The sequence below is a fragment of the Pyrgilauda ruficollis genome, unplaced genomic scaffold (genome assembly GCF_017590135.1).
Source record: "Pyrgilauda ruficollis isolate IOZ18807 unplaced genomic scaffold, ASM1759013v1 scaffold63, whole genome shotgun sequence".
Lineage (NCBI taxonomy): Eukaryota > Metazoa > Chordata > Aves > Passeriformes > Passeridae > Pyrgilauda > Pyrgilauda ruficollis.
Window position 1 is genome coordinate 675,001 of NW_024528044.1, and position 25,949 is coordinate 700,949.

Below are 25,949 nucleotides of genomic sequence, written 5' to 3' on the forward strand. Positions count from 1 at the left end.
TATTTTACAAATGTGTCCCAAAGTTTTAATGTACTGTACAATTTAGGACATTGAATTAATAAAGTGTTTTATTTTACAAAAGCATTGCTTTTAGTAGCTTTGTGCTCAGATACACATTCATCTCAATTTTGTGGAATATGTGTAGGGGCAACACTTTTCAGTCCTTTCACCAAAATTCTCTCTAAAGTCTTAGCAACAAAACAATATAAAATACAATTAAATGTTATTAGTAATAGTCTCTTTTTACTGCCTCATTAAAAAGTCAAACTAATTGCAAACCAGTATGCATGCCCTACAAATAAGTTTTTAAAGCTAGAAAAAGCTTAGATATTTCCAGTGGTTATGTTAGCATGAAAATCGTATCTTTGAGAATCCAGCATACTAGAAACTTGAGAAACACTTATATTTTCCACTTACACAACATGTACATTAGAAATAATAATATACTGTATTTTGCACTGGATTGTTTTAAATTATATACATAATTTTTAATTCAGAATTTTGTTGGCATCAACACAGAACATGTTCTATAGAATAAATAAAAAATTATCAGCTGCTGACTTATTCTAAAGGTAAGGTGAAAGAAGGCTATTGAAAAAAAAATTAGTCCACACATATATTAAATAATCCTATAAAAAAATCACTGTATATAATCTTAAATACATAATGACACATTTTATATATGTTTGTAGGCAGACCTAGTTTTAAGTCAGAACACCTCCTCGTAATTTTAAATGTAGTTCAAGGTATTTGGTAATTTTAAGGTAACCTTTTTTAGTTTTGCTGTCATAAAAAGAAAGAAACAACCCTTAGTTTTGGTTAGCTATTTCAGTTCTAAATACAATATACATTAACTAATTGCTAAATAGAAGAATTGTCCAGATTTTTGCAAAATTTTTGGGGGGGTTTGCTTGTTTGGTTTTGGTTTTGGGTGTGTTTTGTTTTTGGTTGTTTTGTTTTATTTGTTTTTTGTTTTGTTTTGTTTTGTTTTGTTTATTTTGTTAACACTAAAAATGCAGCCCTGCACAGCTCTCATTATTATGGTTTTGTGCTGCATACTGTAGAAAACATTTACTTGCCTCCACTGCTTTAAGACACACTAACAGGTTCTGTGGGAGACTTCAGTAAGCAATGTGCATAGTTCTGATCAAGTCAGGCATAAGTGCTTAAGTAAACTGAAGTGAAAAAAACCTAAAAACATAAGAAGGTACAAAAATACACTCTCATAACCATACACGTGATTTCAGAAGTAAATAGGATATTTAATGTCAGGGCAGTATTGTTGCACCTGTAATATTATAGTTACATATGCAACATATGAAAATCCAGGTCACTGTTATATAGCCAGGATTATTCTAAAGGATGGGTGTAGTAAAATAAAGCAATGGCTTAATTCCGGCACAAAATTAAAAAGGAAGTCTCCTCTATGCAACAAGAAAGATTTTCGCAACGTGAAACTGGTACTTTTCTCACTTGATACACAAACGTTCATTAGGTTACCACTAACAGCTCTAGTTGTTCGACAAAATTATCTGTCTCATCAGAGGAAAGATAAAGAATGATCTCCTTCTCCTTACTCACACACTCCCACCTTGTTCAGACATGGTTTTCTATTTAGCATTACAAGCAATACAAAAATTATGCATTTTGAAAAAAAAAACCCATAAAATTTAATATGCTGGATTAATATACGTTTGTCTGCTCCAGAAATAAAGATACCCTTTTCTAAATATCTGATTTAGAAACAGACTATTGTTTCTTTCATTGGCAACTCTCTTAAATGGTATTAGTTTAGGAATATACCAATAATGTCCTTTCAAATACAACCCCTGCCACGGTGAATACTTCATGTATTTACATACAGGATATCTTTTAAAAATATATATGTATTAAATAATAAGACAGTATGCCTCTATTTTATATTAGGACAAAAACATTACATTCCAGTGAAAATTCAGTTTGAACAAAACATAAATACATCTGTACTCATTTTATTTAAAATGTAAGCAATCCTGCTCTTCTTGAAATGAAGAGCAACATTTGTATTATTTTGAGATATTTAGCTGTAACATTCTTGTATTTGTGACAGCTAATTTAAAATTTCATTTAAAATTTTAGATAATTGTTTTTAAAAGCAGAATATATTTAAGATTTTTTTTTTTGTTTAGGAATATTAATCTTGCTACCAGTTGGTAATTCTCCATCTATTTCTTTTATTCATTAAATCTTTCCCTTGTTTGTATATTGGAATATCAAGTCTTTATGGCAAACACTGCTTGTGCTGTATAATAACACAGTATCTAATATATTAGATTGATCACAGCGGAGGTGCCGGTAGAAAATAAATAGTGCAAATATTTTTTTTTTCTTTCCTGTTGAAGCCTAAAACCCATATGGTCACTAAGTAAAAAGGTAGAAAATTATACAAAAGAATTCAGAAAATGAAAAATCAAATATTATCTGTTTGGTTTTGTTACCTGCGTGACCACCATTTTTGAAAAAAGTACTTAACTCCTTGTCTGTCAGGGAAATTGGACAGTGCACTTATTTTCCTTTTACAGATAACGGGTTCAGAAACTGATTGGGATGCAGAAGTGAGAAACTGCTACCCAAAATAAGTGCTCTGAGCTATCCAATAAAGGTATCTTTCACTACGCAGGAAGATTAGGTTTCCAGGTTTGTGTGTATGCTCCTGGCTATATCCAAACTTGTGCTGCAAAAAGGGGATTGAGTATCTGAAGCAATTATTAACATATGCTTACATATGCATAAGAATAAGCACATGTGTAATTTATTTTGTTTAAATGCTATAGGAAGTAAAAAGGGAAGTAACTCAACCTTTATTTCATGTCAAATAAGTTTCATAAAAATGAAGGATTGCAATTATGACATTTGCTTACACAGAAAGCAAATTACTTTCTTCCACAGGCATCACTCTCATTCTATTTGCATTAGCATAAGCAAGTTCAAAATCAGGTTCAACAAATATAATACTTCCCCCAAAAGTCATCCAACTATAACAAATATAATAGAAACAAAGTAATTTCTCTGCATATGTTTTCAGTGAAACAAGACTGTGTCTTTAAAAGCCTTGACAAAAGTCTAAGAAACCTGGGCCGTAAGAAAGGCTCCAACTGGAGAGCAGTTTGCTGCCCTCAGTTCCCAAAGAAATCTGCAAAGATTTGATGCAACTCTGCCCTTCAGATGAAGAGGCCTGGTACTTAAGGGATCTCAACCACTGTGTCCAGAGACACAATTCAAACTGCTTTCAACTTTCACCACATGAGTGGCTCATATAAATCCTAGACTCCTAAATCTGTATCAGCTAATTTCCTAAACCTTTCCCATTTATTGAAAATCCGCTTGCATAAGCCCATGCTGCATTCATATATCATGTCAGAATTGCCTAAAAGTCCTCTGATTTACCAAACTGAAAGTCCTGGCTCAGTTAAGTGAGCAGAATAGCATCTGCTGTGGAATGCCAGATGTTTGGTGATTATGCCCTGCCACTCTCATCCTCCCCAGTGCTGCACTGAGATCATCTGCACTGAGCAGCTCTGAATACACATGAATAAATGCTAAATAGTTTCATGGGAAGACAAACCATGACCAAATCTGCAGTACTACCCATGTCCTGCCAATTCTCATTCCCACTCCTCTCATGTAGAGACTTCCAACAACCCATTGCAAAATTTCACCCATTCCACCCCTTCACTTTTCTACTGCTTTATTTCTTCTCTCTGACAATATTTGGTCTGGTTATATTCCACCTCTCGCAGTCTCTAGTATTGTGGGGATGGCAACCAGAAACTCACACCATACATTCCACCCAGCTAATAGAAAGTCTACACTGATAAATGTAGTGGAAGGATGAAATGCAGGCTAGATAGCAAGAATTAGCACTTGATATGGCTGTTACACCAATTAGAGTAACGGTAAGTTAAGAGGGTTGAAAAACATGGTTTTTGGTTTCAAATTTCACCTGGTGGCATGACACATGCCTGCACTAAATTATACCAGAAGAGAAATATTACTGATTATACAAAATAGCATCAAAACTTGGAAAAAACAAAACAAACAACTCAACAGTGGAAGTATTTAAATGCATCAGCCTCTCTTTATTCCACTTCTGTGAAGTTTTTCTAAGAGATTGCACAGAGATTAATGAACCAAAGCTCTTTTTTATCTATTATTCAGGTTTCCTTTTTCTTCTTTTATTTTCAACAGTGCATTTTTTTATAACTCATCTCATTAATTTCTTGTAACAATTGTTCTTTTTCCTTCTATTAAATCTTTCAACTACTTGTCTAATACTGGTTTATTTTTTCTTAACAGAAAAACACTTTACAGAAAAGATTCCATCTAATCTAACAAATTCATCCTAATTTGTCACAATTCTACATTTTAGTCTCTAAAGCAAATAACTGCACTTCCTTAAAGTGTAAATTACTACATTCTATTTCATATATTCTTATTTTCCTTTTTTTTTTTTTTTTTTCCTGTCTTCTTGCTCCTCAATAGTTTTAAACTCTTTAAAACTCCCTCTGGCCTCTGGATTCTATGTCTGAAAATTTCATGCTATTTTAGCTGCTCATATGACTACAGGCTTAGACTTGGTGAGAAGGTGTTCTGAAAACACCAATTCCTGCAGAGAGCAGTCAGTGACGAATAGGATCACCTAGGATGGGGTTTTTTTTTGTGTGGCAAGATAAACACACTGCTACAACTAGGCTTGTGAGTAGTCCCATACAATCCTTCCTAAAGTGGAGTGGTACTATAACGAAAATCTGTGAGAAAATCAGGATCAACTGAAGATGTGTTGAACTCCTGACAGGAGTTCTCCTGAAATCAAGCAAAAAGACAACTAAGTTCATTACAGGCAAGGTGATGCCTGCATGCACTTAGAATTCACAGCCAAGCTCTGTTGTATCAGGCAACTCCTGGAAAGCCCCTGGCTACAGAGCCACCAAGAACCACAAGCTGAAGGCAGCACAAGCTACTGAAAGGTCACGAGTCATCCCACCTATACAGCAGGCAGCCATGCAAGGCTGCTCTGGACAGATGTTTGCTCATGTCAGACTTGAGCTCAGCTTCCAACAGTAGCCTTGCACAGCAAATCTCTGCTTATTGCACATACATAGCCTCAAGGAAGCTACTGGAATTTCTCTCAATATTTTCAGTACCTCTGGACTGGATTCCATAATGGATTGATGTACATGCTGAAACATGAATTTACTTTTTCAGAGGTGTCCTGAACAAATTCCTGGTTGCTCAGTTCCAGATTATACATTTTGGCTTCAGAGAAAATTCTTAGAAGGAACAGAGACATCTTTTAGAGGCATTTTTCTAATAGTCTGCTTAATACTTATTTACAAAAATAGGCACATATCCATAAAAAGCAAATTTAGCTAGATCATCAGGTTCTTTGTAAATTTAGCTAGATCATCAGGTAAATAAACCTAGACCATAAATTGTCATCTTTCCTGACCATGTTTAAATTCTGTAAATGTCATTCCAACTCAGTTTCTCTCTTTCTACAAAAGAATGTCTGAAACTGAAATACTGTGTGAACAAGTGCAATGGATTACAGGAAGAGATTAACTGCTACTTTGTTCCTCAACATAATGCACTTTTTCTTTTTCTAGTCATGTTTATATTAATAAGATTTTCTTCTCATTACAAGCAGTACATATACTTGGAGTATTTCCTTCATAAATGTTGCCTGCAATTATTCCAAGATTAATATAATTTTGCTACTTCCCTATGTTGCCTCTTTGTGTTATTTCTCACCTCATAAATACAGTATCTTTCAAGACAATTCAAGGTAAACTTAATCCATTGAAAAAATATTGCAACTCTGAGTTTTGTCTCAAATCACACTAGATTATTACAGATATAATAAAGTGACAGAGCAAATACCAAACCAAAACAAAAACCCAACTCTAAGATGTTTGGTTTTATCTCCTGGTACACACTGCAGGAGGATTTTAGTCTGATACCGACACTACTGTTTATCATAAGTGTTTATTTTTCTCTAGGTCTTAGACCTGCACTCTCAGCTGAGGTTGCATTTATGATTTCATTTCAGTCACAAAAACTACTGTGCAATAGAAAGCTAACTTGCACTTAAATACCCAGGAACAATTTACATCTGAAATCACAAGGCTTAGAGAGTCTGAACTAAGCAGGAGAAATATTTACTAGAGATAAGACTGTGTAAGGATGTTTTGCACAAATTGCTCTTTTGGCTTAAATCAATACTATTTTTCAATTAGCATTTGATATTAAACCTTGACTCTTTGAGGCACTTAAAAAAGTCACTCCCACTTCTTTTAGTAACTACCTAATTACAATTCTGCCCACTTTAAAGTATGAACATCAAGATTTTTCTTTCATGCTTTTAACTAAAGATGTAATTTGGAATGCAAATTTCTCACAGCAAGGAACTAGCAAATCATGTTTAAAGACACAAGAAAAATATTCTCTGGTGCTTGTTTTAGTTGCCCTTCTGTCACCAGTGTATGTAGGCACTAACTCATAAATAGAAAGGCATTTTCTCTCAAAAGCAGAATGTGTGCATACCCAAATTGTGCACACAGAAAGAAAAATTGCTAAAACAATGTTGGCTATACGGGTGGCTGATTTTATAAGATTATCTAGTCCTGAAGAAAGTATTATTAAAATTTTACACTCACATATGTGCACATAAAAATCTGAATAGTTTCATAAGTATCCCTCAAGAAAACATGACTCAAAACCGTGGGAATGGAGTAAACCAACTCCTACATGAATTCTCTATGATACATAGTTTTAATAACATAGAGAAGAAACTTAACTTTTCTATTTTTTTTCTCAGTAGAATAAAAACAACATTCCATATTTTATGCATTAATGTTTCATGAGCTTCAAATTACATTTGCAAAGAAGTGCAATGTATTTTGAGAAGCTTCATTTATACTTTTCACTTTTTTATAATTAAAAAAGAAAAAATGAGCTGGTTACATACTAAATTACACAAGAGAAAAAATTAATAGATTTTCACTCAGTTGCAGAGAATGCAGTATACATAGAAAATTAGACATCCATATTGGCTGTGCTATTGTTCAGATGAAACATTTTTAAAAAGACAGAAAGCATAAATACTAACAGTTCCATCCAGTACTGTCTAAAGCCTTCAATGATGATCGAATGTTAACCCTATTCTCTCTTTAAAATCATCAAAGTTTCCCCTCCCCCTATCTAAAATTTCCCTTTTTTTCCATCTTTCTTACATAATTTGTTGCATGGTGTCCTATGAATACCTGCCAATACTTCACAGAGCCAAGGATGGATTTTAAAAATGCATGAATATTTACAGAACTATTAAGTATAGCAATTTGGGATACTTCTAACTGAAAGAAACCATATAATGTAATTTCATTACTGGAATTGCTGAAAAAAACACTTCTCAATATAAAATAATTGACATAAAATGTAGATAATGAATATTATTTTAAAACCAAATATGCATCACTGATGGTATCACTAAAATTCCCACTGTTTAAAATTAGACAGGATCTAACTTCTGAACTCGTAAAAGCCACTCCAGTTTCAAAAGTTAATGGATCTTCTTGACAGACAGGGAGGCAAAGTGGGTGCATCCCTTTTTTTTATGCTTTCCCAGTCACAGATCCATAGATGTTTGGCTCCTCATTAACTCATTGTCCAAAGAAGCCTTGCACTGGCTGCTTTCCTGACAAAGCTTCAGAAGGCAAATACATAAATGAATAGGACATTTCTGCACTCCTCCAGAGACTCCTTTAAAGACTGCATGCATGAGCTTTACAGGTACTCCCCAGCAGCAGATCAGTCATAAACTTGCTCTGAATGTCATGCTGTATTTTAACTAGAAAACTTGCACTTTATGAGATGTAATCATTGAAATAAATGCTATGGCTAACACATACAAGAGATTTGCTAAGATATTAATAACAAATCTTGGACAGCCTATAACCTAGCAATCAATTTTCCATGGACTTCCAGGAGACTGATGCTTCCTTTTTTAAATTTTATTTTAATTTTTTAATGCTTTTTAATGGCCATGTACCTGCAAGTCTAAGAGAAAACTAAAGAGTATTTTTAAATAACCCTTTGAATGGAGTATGAGTTTTCAAGATGAAGATACACTGTTAACATTACAAAGCATCGCAGCTATCAACGGTGCCCAGTTTTCAGTATAAACTTAGATAAATATGGCTAGAATACACAATTATGTTCTTCTAAAAGAATCAATGCAGAAAATTATATACATTAGTTATGTCATTTAATTAAATTCAGAGGAAAGAACAGCCAATAGAAATGTGCTAAGGGACTTGCCATTTCTTTGTCAATAACACTTTTCATTGAAACTTTGGAAAAACTAAACCCAGGATATTAGAAGTACATTGAGATTTTTATGTTTTGACATTGCTGGCCAGCTTACATTATTTTAACAGCATGCTAAACATTTTCTAAATTAATTTAGGATTTAAATCCAAGTATGAAATCATGTTTCAGCATTACTGGTAAGGACACTGAAAATCAGTCTCTGCAAACCACATTTAAAAATAATCTATCTATAGGACTGACAGGACAAAAGAAGGCTAAGAGTTTTATTTTGTTTTCAGAGGATCTTTGCCACAGTTGATTTCTACAAGGTATGCATCTCAATAACTCAGGAATCATTTAGCAATTCTGAACAAAATTTAAGTTATCAACTACATATCATCTGCAGGAGACCACTCTTTTGAAAGATGTGGAATCAAGGTGAATCATCAGAACCATTTCAATTCTATGGCATGGAAAACAAGGATTTATTATGACCATTGAAAAAAGGGGTATTTCTTTCTTGCTGAAAGCTCTTTGTGATCCTTTTGTGGGAGGCTAAAAGAGAGAGTATGATCATCAGCAAGAGGAACTTCATGGTTACTCATATCAACAGGTTTGCAGTTCCCAAAGAAAGCAGGTAAAGTGCTCAGAAAATATGACTGTCTTTAGTCCTTTTCTTAAAATACACTGTCTATTTCTATATTTCATATTTTCATGCTCACAAATAGTCCCCAATTTTGCTATCACAGTTACCATATTCTGATATTCTGAAAATTAAAGTTTTAAGTGAGAATCTGTGGGATTGAAAAATTATAGAGTTTGAAAGAAGGAGGTAAAAGAAAGTGTAACTAGCTGAATGTGTTTTGGCTAAATGAACACCTTTCAGTTTTCATGACCATCAAATAAAATAATGATACTAAACCCTAACACCCCCTCCTGCACTATTTGTAATTAAAATTCTGGGGTAATTACTCTGTTCTCCATAGAAAGGAAGGGGAGACACACATGAATTAAACCCTTGTGGTAACTCTATTAATGTCTCAGGTCCATGAAAATAAGAGCATATTTATTCTTATTTTCGCCTACAGACAGTTCTGTATAGCTTCATGGTGTTTTTCACTATAAAAAAATTTAAAAGGAAAAAATGGCACAAAGCTATGGCCAAATGTTTTCCTAAAAACGGTATAAATACAATTTTTCTTAAAAGTTTTTTTTCTGAAAACATCCATTTTGCTTTAGGTATAAACACATGATAAGATGGTGGAGCCAAATAGCTTCTAAAAGGAGGAATATTTTAATAATGCTATCTAACTAAACACAACAATTAAAAAAGCTAAAAAACACCATGAAACAAAACAACAAAAGACCTTCTCACCATTCCCATAGACATATGATTTAATAGAAAAACTTACAGAAAAGTAAATTAAGCAAATATCTGAATATATATCACTACTATTACAGATACTTTTATATGCACACACATTACTGTACTATAAATATAGACTGCTATATAAGAATGCCTAATACTTGATTTACTTTTAAGTAGAAGCAGTCCTCTTTCACTGAGTATCTAGTGAAGAGTTTCAGCTTAGGCAGAGACTACAGAAGCTACTCATTCAGCAGTGCCTCTTTAAATAATTTTTTTGCAATTCAGCTTATTTTAGAACCAATAAAAAAACCCAAACCCATGCACAAAGACATGCATATATTTGTACTCTCTACAGACACAATGAGTGGAGCCCCCACTTCCTCCCAGGTCCATCATGTCTTAGAATCCCCCAGCTGCAATCACGTCAAAAGTAAGTCTGATGCACAGAACAAATGAAAGATGTTCTCATTTCAAAATCTAGGAAGAAAACCCACACTCTGTTACAAAATTATTTCAAGGGACTCTCCAACCTTTCTTGGAAACCAGACTTCTCCTCTTAACAATATTATGTACTCTAAATAACATAACTTTGGTCTGAGAAATATCTTCCATATCCGGTCTATATTTAGTTACATATATAGAAGTAAGAAAAGACTGAAAAGGGCATTTTTAATGGTGCATCTTGGCACCAGTTTTGCACATGTGCTTTTACTCCAAGATCACAAAATTAGGGTAAAATGAAAGATAAAACTTATACTATCATCAACCAATACACAGAAAATAAATATGGGTGGGGGAATAAAAATGATGGAGAGGGAAATCTGGCTTCTGCAAAATGCACCTGGTCTATCTAGATGAACTAACAAATTAACAGCACCAAGGGTTATGGTTACTTTGAACCCCTGGCTTTGCAACAGATACAGCAGCAGAAGCATTCTGTATTAATTAATCCTTAACTAATAAAATAGAATTTTGTGTAGCAAGAACTACTCAGTGAAATTCTCAGGGACATTCTCTCATAGATGTTGTTTGAAAACTGTTTTCAAATGAGAAAGGGAGGACAGTTAAACAGAAAACATTCATATAACCATGTCTCTCTACGTCATGAAAAATAATAATTATTAGAAATTTTGATTACAAAAAGGTCATAGTTCTCTTAGTGTGGTTTCCCTAACGGGTGGATGGATAGGTGGCCACACACAAGTATTGTGCTCAGCTGTGGGCCCCTAACCGCAAGAAAGAGCATGTGCAGAGAAGGGCAACAAAGCTGGTGAAGTGTCTGGAGAGTGAGTCCTATGTGGAGCAGCTGAGGGAGCCCAGCGAAAAGGAGGCTCAGGGGAGCCTTTCTGCTCTCTAAAACTCCCTGAAAGAGGGTTGTAGTGAGGTGAGAATTCAGCCTCTTCTCCCAGGCAGCCAGGTACAGGACAAAAGGAAATGGCCTCAAGCTTTGCCAGGGGAAGTTTAGGCTGGACATGAGAAGGAATTTCTTCACAGAAAGAGTAATTAAACATTGGAATGAACAGTCCAGGGAAGTGGTGCAGTAACCATCCCTGGTGGTGTTCAAGAAATGACTGGAGGTGGCACTCAGTGTCAAGGTCTGGTTGATAAGCTGGTGTTACATCACTGGTTGGACTTGATGATGACAGAAATCTTCTCCAACCTAATTGATTTTGAGATTCTGTGATGTCTCCAAACTTAATAAGCAATGCTACAGGACTCCATAGCTCTCTAATGCTAATTGAGTCTTCTGACAATTCAATTCAAAACTTCCTCTCAGAGCCTAACATTATGTCCCTAAGAAGGATCAGAGAACAGAATAAGGTAAAATCAAGCTGTAGGTAGCAGGCAATATATAATTAACTGCAACTAAACAGTAGTTGGCTGGCTTAGAATTTAACATTCACCCCAGCTGATTCATATCTTTAGTTTATAAGTCTATCTACTTCTTGGTAAACTTGTAGTTATATGTGTTTAATCAAGATAGCCACAAGGAAGCCAGAAGTAACTATTGCTGCGAGGAAAAAAAAATACAGGAATAAGTGGAGACAAGACAGAAGTTTCCAATTACTTCAGTTAGCAGAGGCAAAAAGTTTGATAGGCGCTAACTCAGGTCAGTTATAAAAGTCAACTTAGATTCTAAAAATCCCTATAATTACAAGATACAGGTGAAGGTACAATTGAATAGTCCTTATTAAATGTGAAGAGCCTGGATTTAGATCATACATACACAGCTCAGTAGGAAAACTGCATATATTTCTTGTTAAACCACGTATTTGCAAACCATATTGTTTCCCAGCATCTGTGCTCTGGGTTATATTTCTCATACAATGGGAGAAAAAATTTAATTAAGGCAAACTATCTATAGACAAGCACTAGGCACAGGCAATACTTGAATATAGATAACTGGCACCTATTAATAATTTTGTATAGACAAATGACACAAATGTTCATGTGGGGAAAAACATTACTCCTCATGCAAACTAAGGCTGTGAGGCACAAATATGGCTGTATTAACACATTTATATTATCTGTTTTTATACCTATATTACAAATGTGTAACACTATGTGTGCATTAACGTGGAAAAATACTTTACACACAGTAAATTTGATGGCAGTATCTGAGTAAATTTGATTTAAATATCTCTTGTTAAAGACACAATGAAAAATAATTTGCATCTAAATTTTGCTCTGATCTCAATTACTATGCACAATATATACATATTCTTCTGCTTGAACAGCTATTTTTTTTTAGAGAAAAGATACTGAAAAATGTGAGAAAAAAAATTAAAAAATGAAAGAACTGTCTCAAAAATGAGATGGAGGTGAGGAAATCAATTGATTTACTAGCCGTTTTTCATTTTACAATACATTTGTCCTTTTTTTCTATTTAACAAATACTCAATGTGATCCTTTGCATACATATACTAAATGCATAAATGTATCACATAAATTCAGTTTTCAAAACATAACTTTCATCCTGTCAAAGCTGCAGTCTCCTCCTTTCCTTACCCTGATTTACCTGACTTCCTATTAACGTCAGGCCAGGGTAACTTACAGTTTACTTTGAAATTGGATGCAGTAAAGATGACCATCAGAGTACACACACACACACATTGTGTACAGCCAATCAGTCTCTTCTGTGACTGCTAATGTAATGTGTGTAATTTATTATCTAATTACTTATGACATAATTAAAGCAGAAATTTCTATAAAACAGCCTCTTAATTGCTGGCATACAAGTGAAATACAACCTGTGAAATGCTTTTAACAAACAACTGTTATTTCCTTCTGTTTGTAAAACAATGTGGTTTAGACTATATTTACAGTTTTATTACACATTTTAAATTTATTCCTATGAACAAATTTTCTGCAAGGAAATTATTATCTTTTTACTTGATTTCTTTTTTTTTTTCTGCATCACTTAATTATACATGTGCACAGGTCTGCAGATTTTAAGGTATTGCATTTTGGTTCAGTACTTTTTACTATAGAATGTCATTAATCATAGTCTAATCTATTTCATAAACCAGTTTAATTGCCTAACTGCAACACTTTAAAAGATACTACGTGGAGACTGCATTTCAGTATCTCATGGGTAGGGGGCAGCTGTTAATTTGTTATCACAATCACTACAAAGAGAATAAAGTCAATCAATTCTCACTGGATTTACATGTTGTTAAGTGGACAATAAAGATAATCATAAGAAGCTGAGAAGCACTGAGCTCATGTACTAGGCTACTTAAAATATGAAAGAAGAATTTACATTGCAGTGGATTTGCAGGCTTCCAAAAGCTTTAAAGAAATAAAAATCTCAACCAAATTTTTCTAACCCCATCCAAATCACAGGTAGTAAGTTTACTTGAATGAGTAATTTATCACGCAGAAGTGTATTATTGTGTGATAAAAATAGTCCAGCAAGACTTTGATCTCAAAGGCTGCATTCATTGAGGCGCCATTTGAGAAGCAAGGGAAAACAGAAGATGAAACAGGCAGCAGACCCTCTGTACCCCCAGACTAATACTCTTCAGGGCTGCAAAGATTCAAATGTAAATCACTGGCAGGTCACAGACCAGTGAACCCTTAGACTTAGAGTGACAATAATCCCATGAATCCACTATTTGCAAACCATGCCTCTTAATATCTGCTATTACTTGCCAGAGGTCTAATTTGCTTTCAGGGAAAAAAAACAAACAAACATCTAACCAACCATCCAAACCAAACCCAAAATCAACAAATGTGAAAATATCTACAAGCCCCAAACTCGGGGATAATACTACTGAATAAGATGCAGTTACATATTGTTTTGATATATTCCATCTGAAATCTAGGGTGCAGTGCTTCAGGCAAAGGTCCCAACAGACGCAGCTAACCTCTGGAAAAGGAAAAACCTTCTACATCTTATTCTCTATAGTGCAATACATCAACCTGCTTCCATGATTTGCATACAAAGAACATTCCTTTTCCAGTCAAATCAGGCAGAGACCTACTGTAATTGGTGGCTTTGTCTCACATCTATCTAGACTTCTCACCATCTGATGAGTTCTCAAAGCATGCAGAAGACAGACAATGCATCTAGCAGTCTGCCTATAGCAGAGTGCAGTGCCACACTACACCTACAAACAGCTTGTGAAAATGAAAGTATTTCAGGTAGCAAAAAACCCAATTAATTAACTAGCAGGATCTTCTAGGGCCAGGCCTAATCATGCCTCACGCAACACCTGACAGAAAAACATGGTATTGCCTTTTCTACATTACAGTCTGCTGTAAAGGATCTGTCCTGGTGTAACAGTAAGCTCTACAGGCTCAGTGTTTCTTTCCACAATCCCATACAACCCTTGATCATATAAATTCTGAACTCCCTAAAAGTCACTAAATTAAATTCCAAATAGTTGAAAACTTGGAGTCAAACCTTTATGTGACTGATTACGCAGCAGAGAAACAACAAAAAAGTCATCCAGATTTGCATTCTGGAAATTGCTCTGCTCTTCTATTTTCTCTGGGTTGTTCAAACAGTGAAGAAGGCACTTAGTAACTGGACATCTGAGAATACAGCTGGATTTTTCACCCAATAGCAGTTTTGGAAGAAAGAATACATCTACCATACTAAATCTGAGTATTATGAACTCAAAGCCACAGCTAACCTTGGTAAGATCACAGACTAATATGTTGCCAATTTCACTCTAGCTTATCTGGGATGGAACGTGAACATGGATATTATTTGGAATTTTATAACACACTATTCATTTGATGTTTGTATTGATAAAGGAATTATACTTTAAAAAGAACACAGAACATGAAGACATTAAACACCCTTTGACAAAGGACATTTGAAAACCTTTATCATATTTTGACAAAAAGAAAAATGTGCACTCTCCAAAATTTATATGTTTAATGATCATTTTTCCTAAGCAGATAGGACCTTTTCTTAGTATGGGGAGATGGAAAAATACCAAAACCTATATATCATATCTAAAAATATTCATAAATGAAAGAACTTCTTAAATTGAGGGACTTTTTGACCCCTTAAACAACTTAAATAAGACGAGATGATGATAATCCTAGCAGTCCAAACAGAATGCATTCAATCCAAAAAAGCATTCCCTTTTTATAGGTTGACAACAAAATATTTTAAAGTGAATAAATCCCATGAAAGTCATAAATGTACTTTAAATAGTAATGATCTCAGCACCTTAACTGAAGCAATAATGACTTAAAAATAAATTATTTGAATCACAAGCAGCCTTCATAAAGTCACACTAAGATTTTTATGTTTTCTAAATCATCTCAGTCTTCATAAACACAGACTTTCTCTTTTTTTTTTAGCTTTACTTTTATATGTGGGGGTTTTGTTTTGTTTTTTACTTTTGGATTTTTATCTATGGGGGAAAAACAACAAAAAATCCAACAACCAGGTAGAGTTTAAAACATGAAGAGATATTAAGGCATTTATCCATTTTAATAGAAGGGAACAGTAATTCTGTCTATTATGCTGAGAACATATATCTTTTTGAAGGGGGGATGAAATAGGAAACTAAGCGATTCTAGTTATTACCAAACATAAAATTCAAACAAGATACACAAACATGGAATCACATTTTTACTTACAGGACTGAAACTGGCAGGTCATTTATGACATCCTATGAATGACATGCCAGTAGTTTTCAGAGACTTAGCAGTGAGAATCTACATCTTTCCCCAGTTCTCAGGAAAGTTCCTGACATTTCTCCTACACTTAAGACAGGAACAGTAAACAGTGACCCTTAGAATAGTGGGAGAGAAAAAAGGAAACGAGTATGGAATATGAACCCAAATTATTACCTACATACTTGTCCCAAGGGGAAAAATTGAAACAGACAATAAAAAGAGTAAAACCCCCAAACTGTTTTGCATGTAAGATTTTTTAAATTGTTATTTAAACATTTTATATAATTTAAATATATATTCTAAGGAAACAATGCAGACAAGCACTGAGCTCATATACTGCAAAATATGGGAAAAAATGGTTAAAGGACAAAATAAATACATTGGACAAAACAAATATATTACAAGTAATGTATTAACATGAGGAACTGAAGAAAGTCTACAGTTAGTCCATGGAGGGTACATTAATTCTGTTTAGAGTTTAGACATGAAATGAAGGATTCCAGCTGAAAAGAAGCAGGAAAGGTTACATCTAAACCACTGGAACCTCTACTGGAATCCTCTCACGTCAAGAGGAGAATAATTCTTCCTAGCCTTTTCTAGATATACTGTCTCAAACATTATTTATTATGTGATATCCACAGTGTGCCATAGGCACCTTGCAATCAAAAAAGGCACTCTGTCTTATTAAACTAAAACAAGCTGGTTCACTAAATACTTTAGTCATGCTCCATATAAAACACTATCTATTAGATAAAGTCTCTTTCAAACAGAACATTAGGTTTGTATTGTAGACCACTGACAGAATCATCTGGATGTAAATAAAATGGTCATATTTATCAGTGATGAATCAGATTGGTTCACAAAAGGTCAAATTGTTATCTCAGAGAATGACCAAAGCAAATATTCTTAGTAATCAAATTAAATTTATACCACATTTTTAATTTTATAGCACCTCTAATAAGAATGTTAAATAATTGTATATTGACTTTGATTTTTAATAGACAGTACTGAGATTTGCAAAGATCAAGTGATCCATCCAGCATTAGTCAATATGTGAAAGACCCCTAAAGAAAACAGATTTTCTCAACACTTCCCTAACAACTGACATTAAAATCAGGGAAACAAAAATAGATTAATATTAAAGTTAAAATATCCAAGACACAATATCTTAAATAAGCCTCATTTCAAATTTCCAAGGCAAATTGAGAGAACATCACACTGACCTATGATGACTATTGAGTATCCTGGGATCATCATTAAAGCTCAGTATTTTTGTGCTAAGATTAAAATACTAATAAAAAAATCCTTTGAAGCTGGTTATTATACATATTTTAAAAATCCATGTCCTAATGATAACAGAAGACTGAAACAAAGCTTTCTTTCCTATTTCTTCCACTACCTCCCACAAGTAGTTATATGTCAAATGTGAGCTCATCAACCCTTTAAAAGCTATGTTCAGTATGCTTTATGGACTGCCTTTATTTTCAGATTCTACCTTTCTGTGAGGAATTAAAAGATGAAACTTCTGCAAGCAATTTTGCATCAGGGATAGGGCGGTTCTTTAAAGTCAGAGAGGGAGATCGGGTGCATCGATCATTACAATATCAATTCATCTCCCAATCTCTAGTTATATGTGTACTATTATATATATCACTTGCAAGCTATAGACTTTGCCTAAAATAAAGAGGCAATATGAGCCAAAAGCACAAATTCCAAATATCAAGATTTTAATAGCCATATGCTTGTGCTGTACCTGCTGAGTACAGGCAGTTCCAAGAACACTGGCTCAGTCCCATCATGTGAAAAGGTTGAAAAGTATTATTTATTACAGACATTGCAGCAACAAGATGAGATAGAAATGCTCAAACAAAAAAAGCAAACCTGAGAATTGAATGAGCAAAATCTACACCTATCTGCACTCCACAAAATTTGTATTACATTGTACTAAATGATAAAAGAAGATTTTCAGGTGCAATAACAAAGCAGCCAAATTGAAGGTATAATTGTAAAAAATACAAATGCCATGGCAAAAAATAGTGCTTTTAAAAAAGCAAAAATAAAAGGTTTATATAGTAAGTTAATGACTCAAAGTCTGCTATGATAAATCCTATTTTATTGATAAGCTTAAGCCTATCTAAATTGTAAGGCAAGGACAAAGGCCTCCTAGCCATTACTCTCCTGACTCACTAATAAGTGTGAACATGTGTTTTGGCCCTTTTATTCTCTTAAGTCAGTAGCAAAGGTCAGCAGTGGTACCGACTTCATGGAGACAGCGAGGCCTGGAGAAGAAGACATGCAAGTGTCCTCTACAGGTATACATCAAATAGGCAAAGGAGAAATAAAAACCTAGCTTTATGTGTTTCTCCCTCTAAAATTAGAGTAACCTCAGTAAAGCAGGCAGATAAAAAGAAAAAAATAATCTTGTAAATGAGTAAAAATATGTAAAGAGTTTAATTATAGAAATACTAGTCTATCTAAAGTCAACTGCTAAAATAAGAATTAAAACTTGTACCTTTACTGGGTTCTACAGAGGAAAAGTAAGCATGTTCTATATGATGTTTAGTGCACTATTTATCACTTTAGAGATGAAATTACCTCTTGAAGTGTACTTTGGAGAAGTCAAATTGATTTCCTCCTCCTGGTAAATAAAAGTAAAGCTATATTCTGCCAGCTCCAGGGGCATCAGCAGAACATTCTCACTGCTGCAGCTATGTGTCTATCAGTGTTTGGCTATAAACCAAGCTGACCAAGTTTGTGAGGGTGTAACACAGAAGCTTTTAGTCTAAAAGTATAGAAAGATTGAGTTTGTTTCACCAATAGGCAGACAGGAGGGGTCAAAAAAAAGTTATTGGAAATTTTATTGCCTCTAATTGTATTGCCTCTTTGGTTCCTTATTCCTTGGGAAGTTTGCAGTGTAGGATTTTTAATGTGAATAAAGGTCCAAGGAAGTTCCACTGAAAAAAATACATAAGACATTTACAAGAATAATATTGACACATGTATAACTTCCTGGAACAAAGAACTAAAGAGAAAAACACTTCCAGTGAAGAGGTTTCTGTTGCACCCAAGGCAACTCAGTATAATGCAAAACATGACAGTTCTAAAGAAACTTTTCTTCCACTAGATAAGGCATTTTTAGAGACTATCCTCTCCTTGAGAATGATAAAACAAGTAGTTCACGAACACTGGATTTTTCCAAAAACAATTCATCAAAAGCTGATACTGCCATACAAAAGAGTTATGACCTCATCTGAATGGAGACAAAGTGAGTCATTAAAAGGAAGATCTAATACAAGCCAGATTTCCTGCCTAGCTTCCTCTGACCTCTGTTGGCAGAGCTATTTTCTTCTTGTATTAAAAAGCATGTCTAGAAATTGTTCAAGCTCTGTCAGGGGAACACAACTGACATGCTTGTACAGCACAAGGCTCACATGAGCTGTTCTCATCTAAGCACAGACTCGACAATTCTCTAATTGCAACGACTTATGGGGGAGTCCTCCAGCCCAGCTTAAAAATCTCACTCCAACAGCAACCCAGCATAAAGTACTGTTTAAAGCGTGCTTAATCACCCTTCTAATCTTTAACATATCGTCTTCTCATGATTAAAACATTACATAAAATTGAATGATCTTAAACCTAATATGCTGCCTTATCCACACAACAGAGTGTGCTGTGAACTCATCTTACACCTTAACGCTGACTTTCCTGACATCCATCCAGTTAACTAAGCTCTCTTGTGTTATCATAATATACCATCTTGCGAGCAAACCCATACCTGAACGGTTATTTTCTATTGAGAGCCATCTTACACAGCCACATTTCAAAACAAACATTTACTATTGTTCTCTGATACTCTCCTGTTGGGAGTTCACGTGGCTGCCGACAGGTTTGAGATGATTGTGTTGGAACCTATTTCCATGTGACAGCCGCAGTGCAGATACTTGTGGATACCCTGGTGCTGAATGCTAATCACCACTACAGCCTGGGAACAATTGCCAGTGACGTCACTTATCACCAGAATGAACAGAAAGGCCTTAATTGCCTTATCATGTGCTTTGTGCTTCCTGCTGGAATGGCTAGAAATCACTAGAAAATATGAGAAGGGATAAAATAATCATAAACCTGTACAAGTTTCAATAGTCAATAATAAAAGCAGTTCCAAAAGTCAATTAAGGAACTCATTACTCTTCATCATATATACAGTTTTGATGCTGTTCAAAAAAGGTCTTGATTACTCGTATGAAAACAGAATTGAACACAGGTTATGAAAAAAATGCATTAAAATATGTAATTTGGGATACAGACAGGACACAAAGCATACATGTCACTTAGCCTGTGAATTTAGCTATATTACTTGACAATATTCTCATAGAACAACTTTCTATAAACATAAGTATTTTTAGCTTTGAAAGGTCATTTAAAGTTTATACACTACACTATAATTCTGATAACACAAAATTCATAGAACAGATGCAAAGTAGGTGCTTCTCTTATGCTAATTAACATGCTCAAATTGTATATCCTGTAAATAAAAGCATTTCTTCCTTTTTCTCTAAATAAAGATCATCAGGATATACTTAAAAAAAAGTGTGAAAGAAAAATAATAAGAACCCTTTAAAAAACAATCTCTGCACTCATTTTCAAAACCTTCTAATTAAAATAAACGAAATACTAAAATTAAGAGAGAGAGAATAAAAGCTGAACAGAGATCATAAAACATCCCTAGGTGTTGGCAAAGATTTCATCTTTGTCATTTAATGATGATGAAGCCAAGTAACTGTTGCTGGAATGGAAGCAGGCTGATGAAGAAGGCTTTTAAGTCTTGAAGTCAAGGATATCACAACCTATATTTTTCTTAGTAGTGCCTCTATCTATACAATTTCTTTCTAAATTCCATTACTTTCTGTATTTGACACTCCCTTCAATAAATGTCATGTGTTGATCAAAAATATAATGCTTTAATACGCTTCCGTTCATGTGAAATTGTTTGTTCAAATACCAGCAAGTTCTAAGCAGTTCAAAAAGAATCAGAGATTCAGTAATTAATAACAGTGTTAACTTTCAGGGGAAATTAGCTTGTGAAGTAAACTTTTCTCATATTTGATGTTATTTATGCAAGATCTGATAGCAACATTCAGCTGTGGGAACAGACTGTGGGAACTCAGCATATACTAAATACTTACATTATTCAAACACAAAAGTACATTAAGTTTAACAGCACATCAAAAATAAATAAGGTATTTTTAAGCATGAATAAGTTCTAAAAAGCATGGTATGTAGCAATTTTTTACGATTTTTATAGGGAAGACGAAGATAATATGATAATTTGTGGACACAATCAACTGGACATGGACTTTTCCAGTTAAAATAAAAAAAAATCAGTAGAATTAACATGCTGCTAAATGGACAGTTTATGCATTTAAAATGTGATATAAATTAAACTTAGATGTGTTTAGCATGTTTTTAGAGAGATTGAATTTTACTTAACTCTTCACCATTAAATTTTCATTTAAAATATTAAAATTTAAATAATGTTACTGTCCACAAACACATTTCAAAATTCTGCAATTAACAAGTCTGTTTGCCATTGCTGGGTTGAATTCCAGCTATTTGAGCATGGGTTTAGGGGTAATTCTATTATAATTTAAAACTGATCCAGGAAGTAAATACGTGTGTGCATATATACACAAACATATATAAACCAAGAGTTACTCTGTCTACAAACACACCAGTTTTGTATCCTTGCAATTTATCAAATGGAAAAAAAAAGCAACCCAACTATTTTAAAAGATACTTTGCTTTCATCAGAGATTTTAACAAAGCCCACCAAAACAAATTAAAAGAAGTAATATTTTCCATTTACTTTACCAATTTCTAACAAGAGTTAGATATCTATGGTTATGGGTGTATATATGTGAATGAACGAATAAATCCTTAACCCACCATATCTTTTTCTCCAGTTTGCAAGCTGTCACCCGTGAAAAGTATGGTGTAGATGGTAGGATGATACTGTACCTGATTGGCTCTGGAGGTGGTCATGGGATCAGATGGAGAGGACTTGGTGGTAGTTGGGGAAGATGGCAATGTCTGGGAACAAAGCAGTTCAGGAGCAAATCAACCTTTACAAGCCTTAGACTGAACAGTTAAAAAAATAAATAAACCAACAAAATAACATAACTAGAAAATTAAAAGAAATAAAAAATGCCTAAGACAAAAATCTTTCTCCTACTCATTGGAACTTAATGGAATTTAAAGTCAATTGGATAAATAATGCATGTAAATATGCATGCTTATGCATGTAAAAACAAATTCATGACTTGAAATCAAGATGGTGAACTCACATAAATACTCAAAAATATGCTGACCACATGAGGAATATATTCTTTCCTCTCTCATCCTCTTGGGGAAAATGAAGACTATAAGTAAACAAAAATTCCAGCAAGTTCAATGAGCACACTAGAAACAGTTATCAGTCTATGAACAAACAGGGCCAATGTCTGAAAGAAGCTGAGACATTTACTCTGGCACTTTATAAAGCACCATTCTACAATAAGACTTGGAGCCAGCAAACTGTGTTCCATACCTTACAACAGTTACGCTGAAGCTACCGAGTTTCTGGCAATATTCTAACTGCTAAAATATTCATTGATCTTTTTTAATCTAGAAGCAGGTGAAAAAATGTAAGCATCAATCTCATGATGGATGAACATGCAACTAATACCTTCAAAACAAATAACTACAAAATATTTATGACTAGTGTTAAAAACGTTCATTTAGTTGAGCAAAGGTCAACAGCTTATTATAGTTCTGTGTTCAAAATAAACACAAAAAAGAATTAAGAGTCATATTTATTGATAATCTTTTCTAAATAATATACATATGCTTAACATTAATTCTGGAACATATTAAAAAAGCACTGCTCTGTTTAAAAATTTCATATACACATTTCTCCTTTAAAAGTATTAGATCATGACAGAAAAACTCTTCTATTCTTTTTATAAATGTCGTAAAAAAGTAAAATTCCAATTTTCAAAACATAACATACAATACTTATTCAAAGCATGTTTGTGACATCTTTGCAATATATAAATATTATAAAATATCAAAAATTACACTATTTTTATGTCAAGAAATAAGTGTTAAAGTGCTATACAGTGGAATTTATCATATGCTAATATAGTTACTAACCAAAACTATTTAGAAATAAATAAAGCAAAATTTCACACTTTCAGCAGTTCTGTTACTTACAATCATTGACAGTCCCTCATAAAATAGGTATACATACTTTTGCACTAAAACTCTTAATGCATATGAGAAAGCTGGGACACTGTGAATGCATAAAGTTATGTATTAGCAAAATATGGGCTTGTACATATGCACACACAAATATTTTAGATGTATGTTAAACAGTATGAAGATCCATTTTTCATAGTTTGTACATAAACAGGCAATCAAAACAGGAAAAATAAAACCTTAAGAAACAGATCCCTATTTTGTGCTTCCAACTTCTTACTCATTGTAAAACAATAAAAACAGTTTAAGCACCAACTGGGACTCTTTCATGATGGTTATGTAGAAAATAATATCATGTATAGGACCTTATAAAAAGTATGCAGCTTGGCAAACTGCTATTGATCAGCAGGCACCCCACATTGTAAAAATCAAGGCAATTATAAAGGATTCTCCCATGTCTTTATGTACCAAACATGGGACCATCATGAGGGGTCCATTTGTGAAGGGCTAGAATTATTTAGAAAAGATGTGTCTGATTCCACAGTAGTACACAGCTAAGCTTGTTCAGATATAGAATTATACTTCTGATTTTAGTGAGATGATGCAGTATTTCTCTTACCAAAGTCTGAAATTGCAATGAACTGATTTTTATCTTTTAAGGCTAAACAGGAAAAAAATACAAAAACACAACCCAAAACAAAACAAAAAAATCCCAACCAAAAAGAATGGAAAATTGTTTATACTCCCAATCGGTTTTCTTTATTATAGCTAAGTATTAAACTTCCATCCTGAAATCCCCAAAAGAAAAAAAAAATTGTTAATATATTTTGACTAAAGTATTTCAGAAAACTGATAGTTTGTGTTATCAACACCACTGCTAACTAGCACATATGCTACTGTATGTTGTTTTGGTATGCTAGGTTGCTTATTAAAAGGAAAAATAGTTTCTTCTTCACAGTCATTATCAAACTTAACTAGTGGATTTATTGGGAAATATGTAGAACACTTCAACACTGGATAATGACAATCACTGATACCACAGATGATTTAAGAAACTGGAAACATCTCATATTTCAATGCATATCAATCTTCCTAAAGCACAGAAATATATGGCCATGATGAAAAAGGGAGTGGCAATAATCATTTCAGGTGACTGTTGAACTATAACATCTACTAAGTAGAAGTATTTCTTTATTTATTTTAGCAAAAGCTTGCTTAAAATACAACAGAAAAAAACAGATTAATAAATTTAAAAGCAAAGACTGTATTAATAATCAACAATCAACTACGAGAAACACCTTTTATTAAAAAAAAGGCTAAATACTGAAAATAATTATTTTTTTCTCGTGTTTTTGGTGCTTTTTTCCTTTGTTTATCAGGTTGTTTGTATTTGAGGCTTGATCTCTCTCTTACACTGTTTACTAACACTACTTTTAGTTTTATATATATATACACGTATATACACACACATACACATATATATATATAAAATAATTGACAGTGTTTTGTAAGAATTAATCTCTTTTTAAGCTTCCATATAATTCTGAAGATACACCTATTTATTTCTCTCATATCAAAATAACATGAAGTGATTTTTCAAACATTAAAAAGTCTCCACCAGAAACAGGCATTTGGAGTTTGTATTGAATTTTCACTGGCTGATAAGTATTACACTGTCTCAATTGCTTTGCAAAAACTTTTCAGCAAAATTGCTTCATAAAGTTAGATAGAACTCAATATTCTGACTTATTATGCAGCATAGAATGTTTTGAGGTTTTGCTTTTAAATTGGCAAATCTTGTGCATTAAGCAAGCAGTCAAATTTAGTAGTTAGTTTTCTGACAATGAGATGTATAAACAGGTTAGAAATTGTAAGGTGAATTTACATTACGAGTTTCAATTTTTGAGTCTGCTACTTCCATACAGTAATTGAGGATTTCCTGAAATTGCAGGTTGGCTACTGACAATGATACAGAACAAAAAAGTTAGAATTTCTACCACACACCACTTCCAAAACTTGCAGAGTTTATTTTAAGGTGTTTCTTGAATAGTATAATCTAAGCCATGATGAAATTAAACTTCTCTGCTTTCTTAAATACTATTACCTTTCCTACTAGTTATGAGACAATTAATGAGTTACAGGTTACAGTGTGTTTGTTCCAACTTTACCCTTCTAGAACATGTATTTGAGAAAACAGATTTTAAGTACTTAAAAAGGAGCCTAATTTTAGAAATAAAATTCTATTTTAGTCATATTTAAGTTGTAGCATCTTCTGAAACTACTCTTTTGTGCTCAAGCACTGATTATACTGAGACTTTTCTCAGGGAGCACAATACACCAAAGGGTGTGCAGAAATATGGTCAAATCACCACACTTCCATTCTTGGTATTTTTTGATTAACAGAGTGAAGATATAGCTGTACCATGGCAATATAGATTATATGCAGTCCATCTGCATGGTGTTTCAAAAGGTCTGAGTACTCTTTTGATCAATATGATACCCTTATATACATATTTATACTAAAGAAATTTCAATACTTACACCATGGGTAATAAATAATAAAACTGTACTGAGACAATTAACTTAACTCTCAGTACTTACTAGTATATTTATATATTTTGGACTAGAAAGAAAAGGCAGAAAATGAAATATTATTTGAAACAGGGTTACAGACATGAAAGCATAGAAAAAATATCATTTAAATGTGAAGGTGAGACTGTATTTACAGCTTACCATTTTCTAGTTTCTCACTACAGAGCTTGCCAAACAAAGGAGATCTTGGTAATAACATTACCTTCAATAAATAACTATTAAGACTAACCTAATACTGAATTTCAGTCCTGCACATATTAATATT

General features: G+C 33.5%; 1 protein-coding gene across 3 annotated transcripts in view; it reads right to left on the bottom strand.

Moving 5' to 3' along the window:
* NOVA1 (NOVA alternative splicing regulator 1) overlaps window positions 1–25,949 on the bottom strand; it is a 143,670-nt gene that overhangs the window by 4,027 nt on the left and 113,694 nt on the right. For all 3 annotated transcript variants that reach the window (XM_041484093.1, XM_041484095.1, XM_041484094.1), the window contains one exon: window positions 21,875–21,946. In XM_041484093.1, the coding sequence (XP_041340027.1) occupies window positions 21,875–21,946 (72 nt within the window). The remainder of the gene's footprint in view (window positions 1–21,874; window positions 21,947–25,949) is intronic.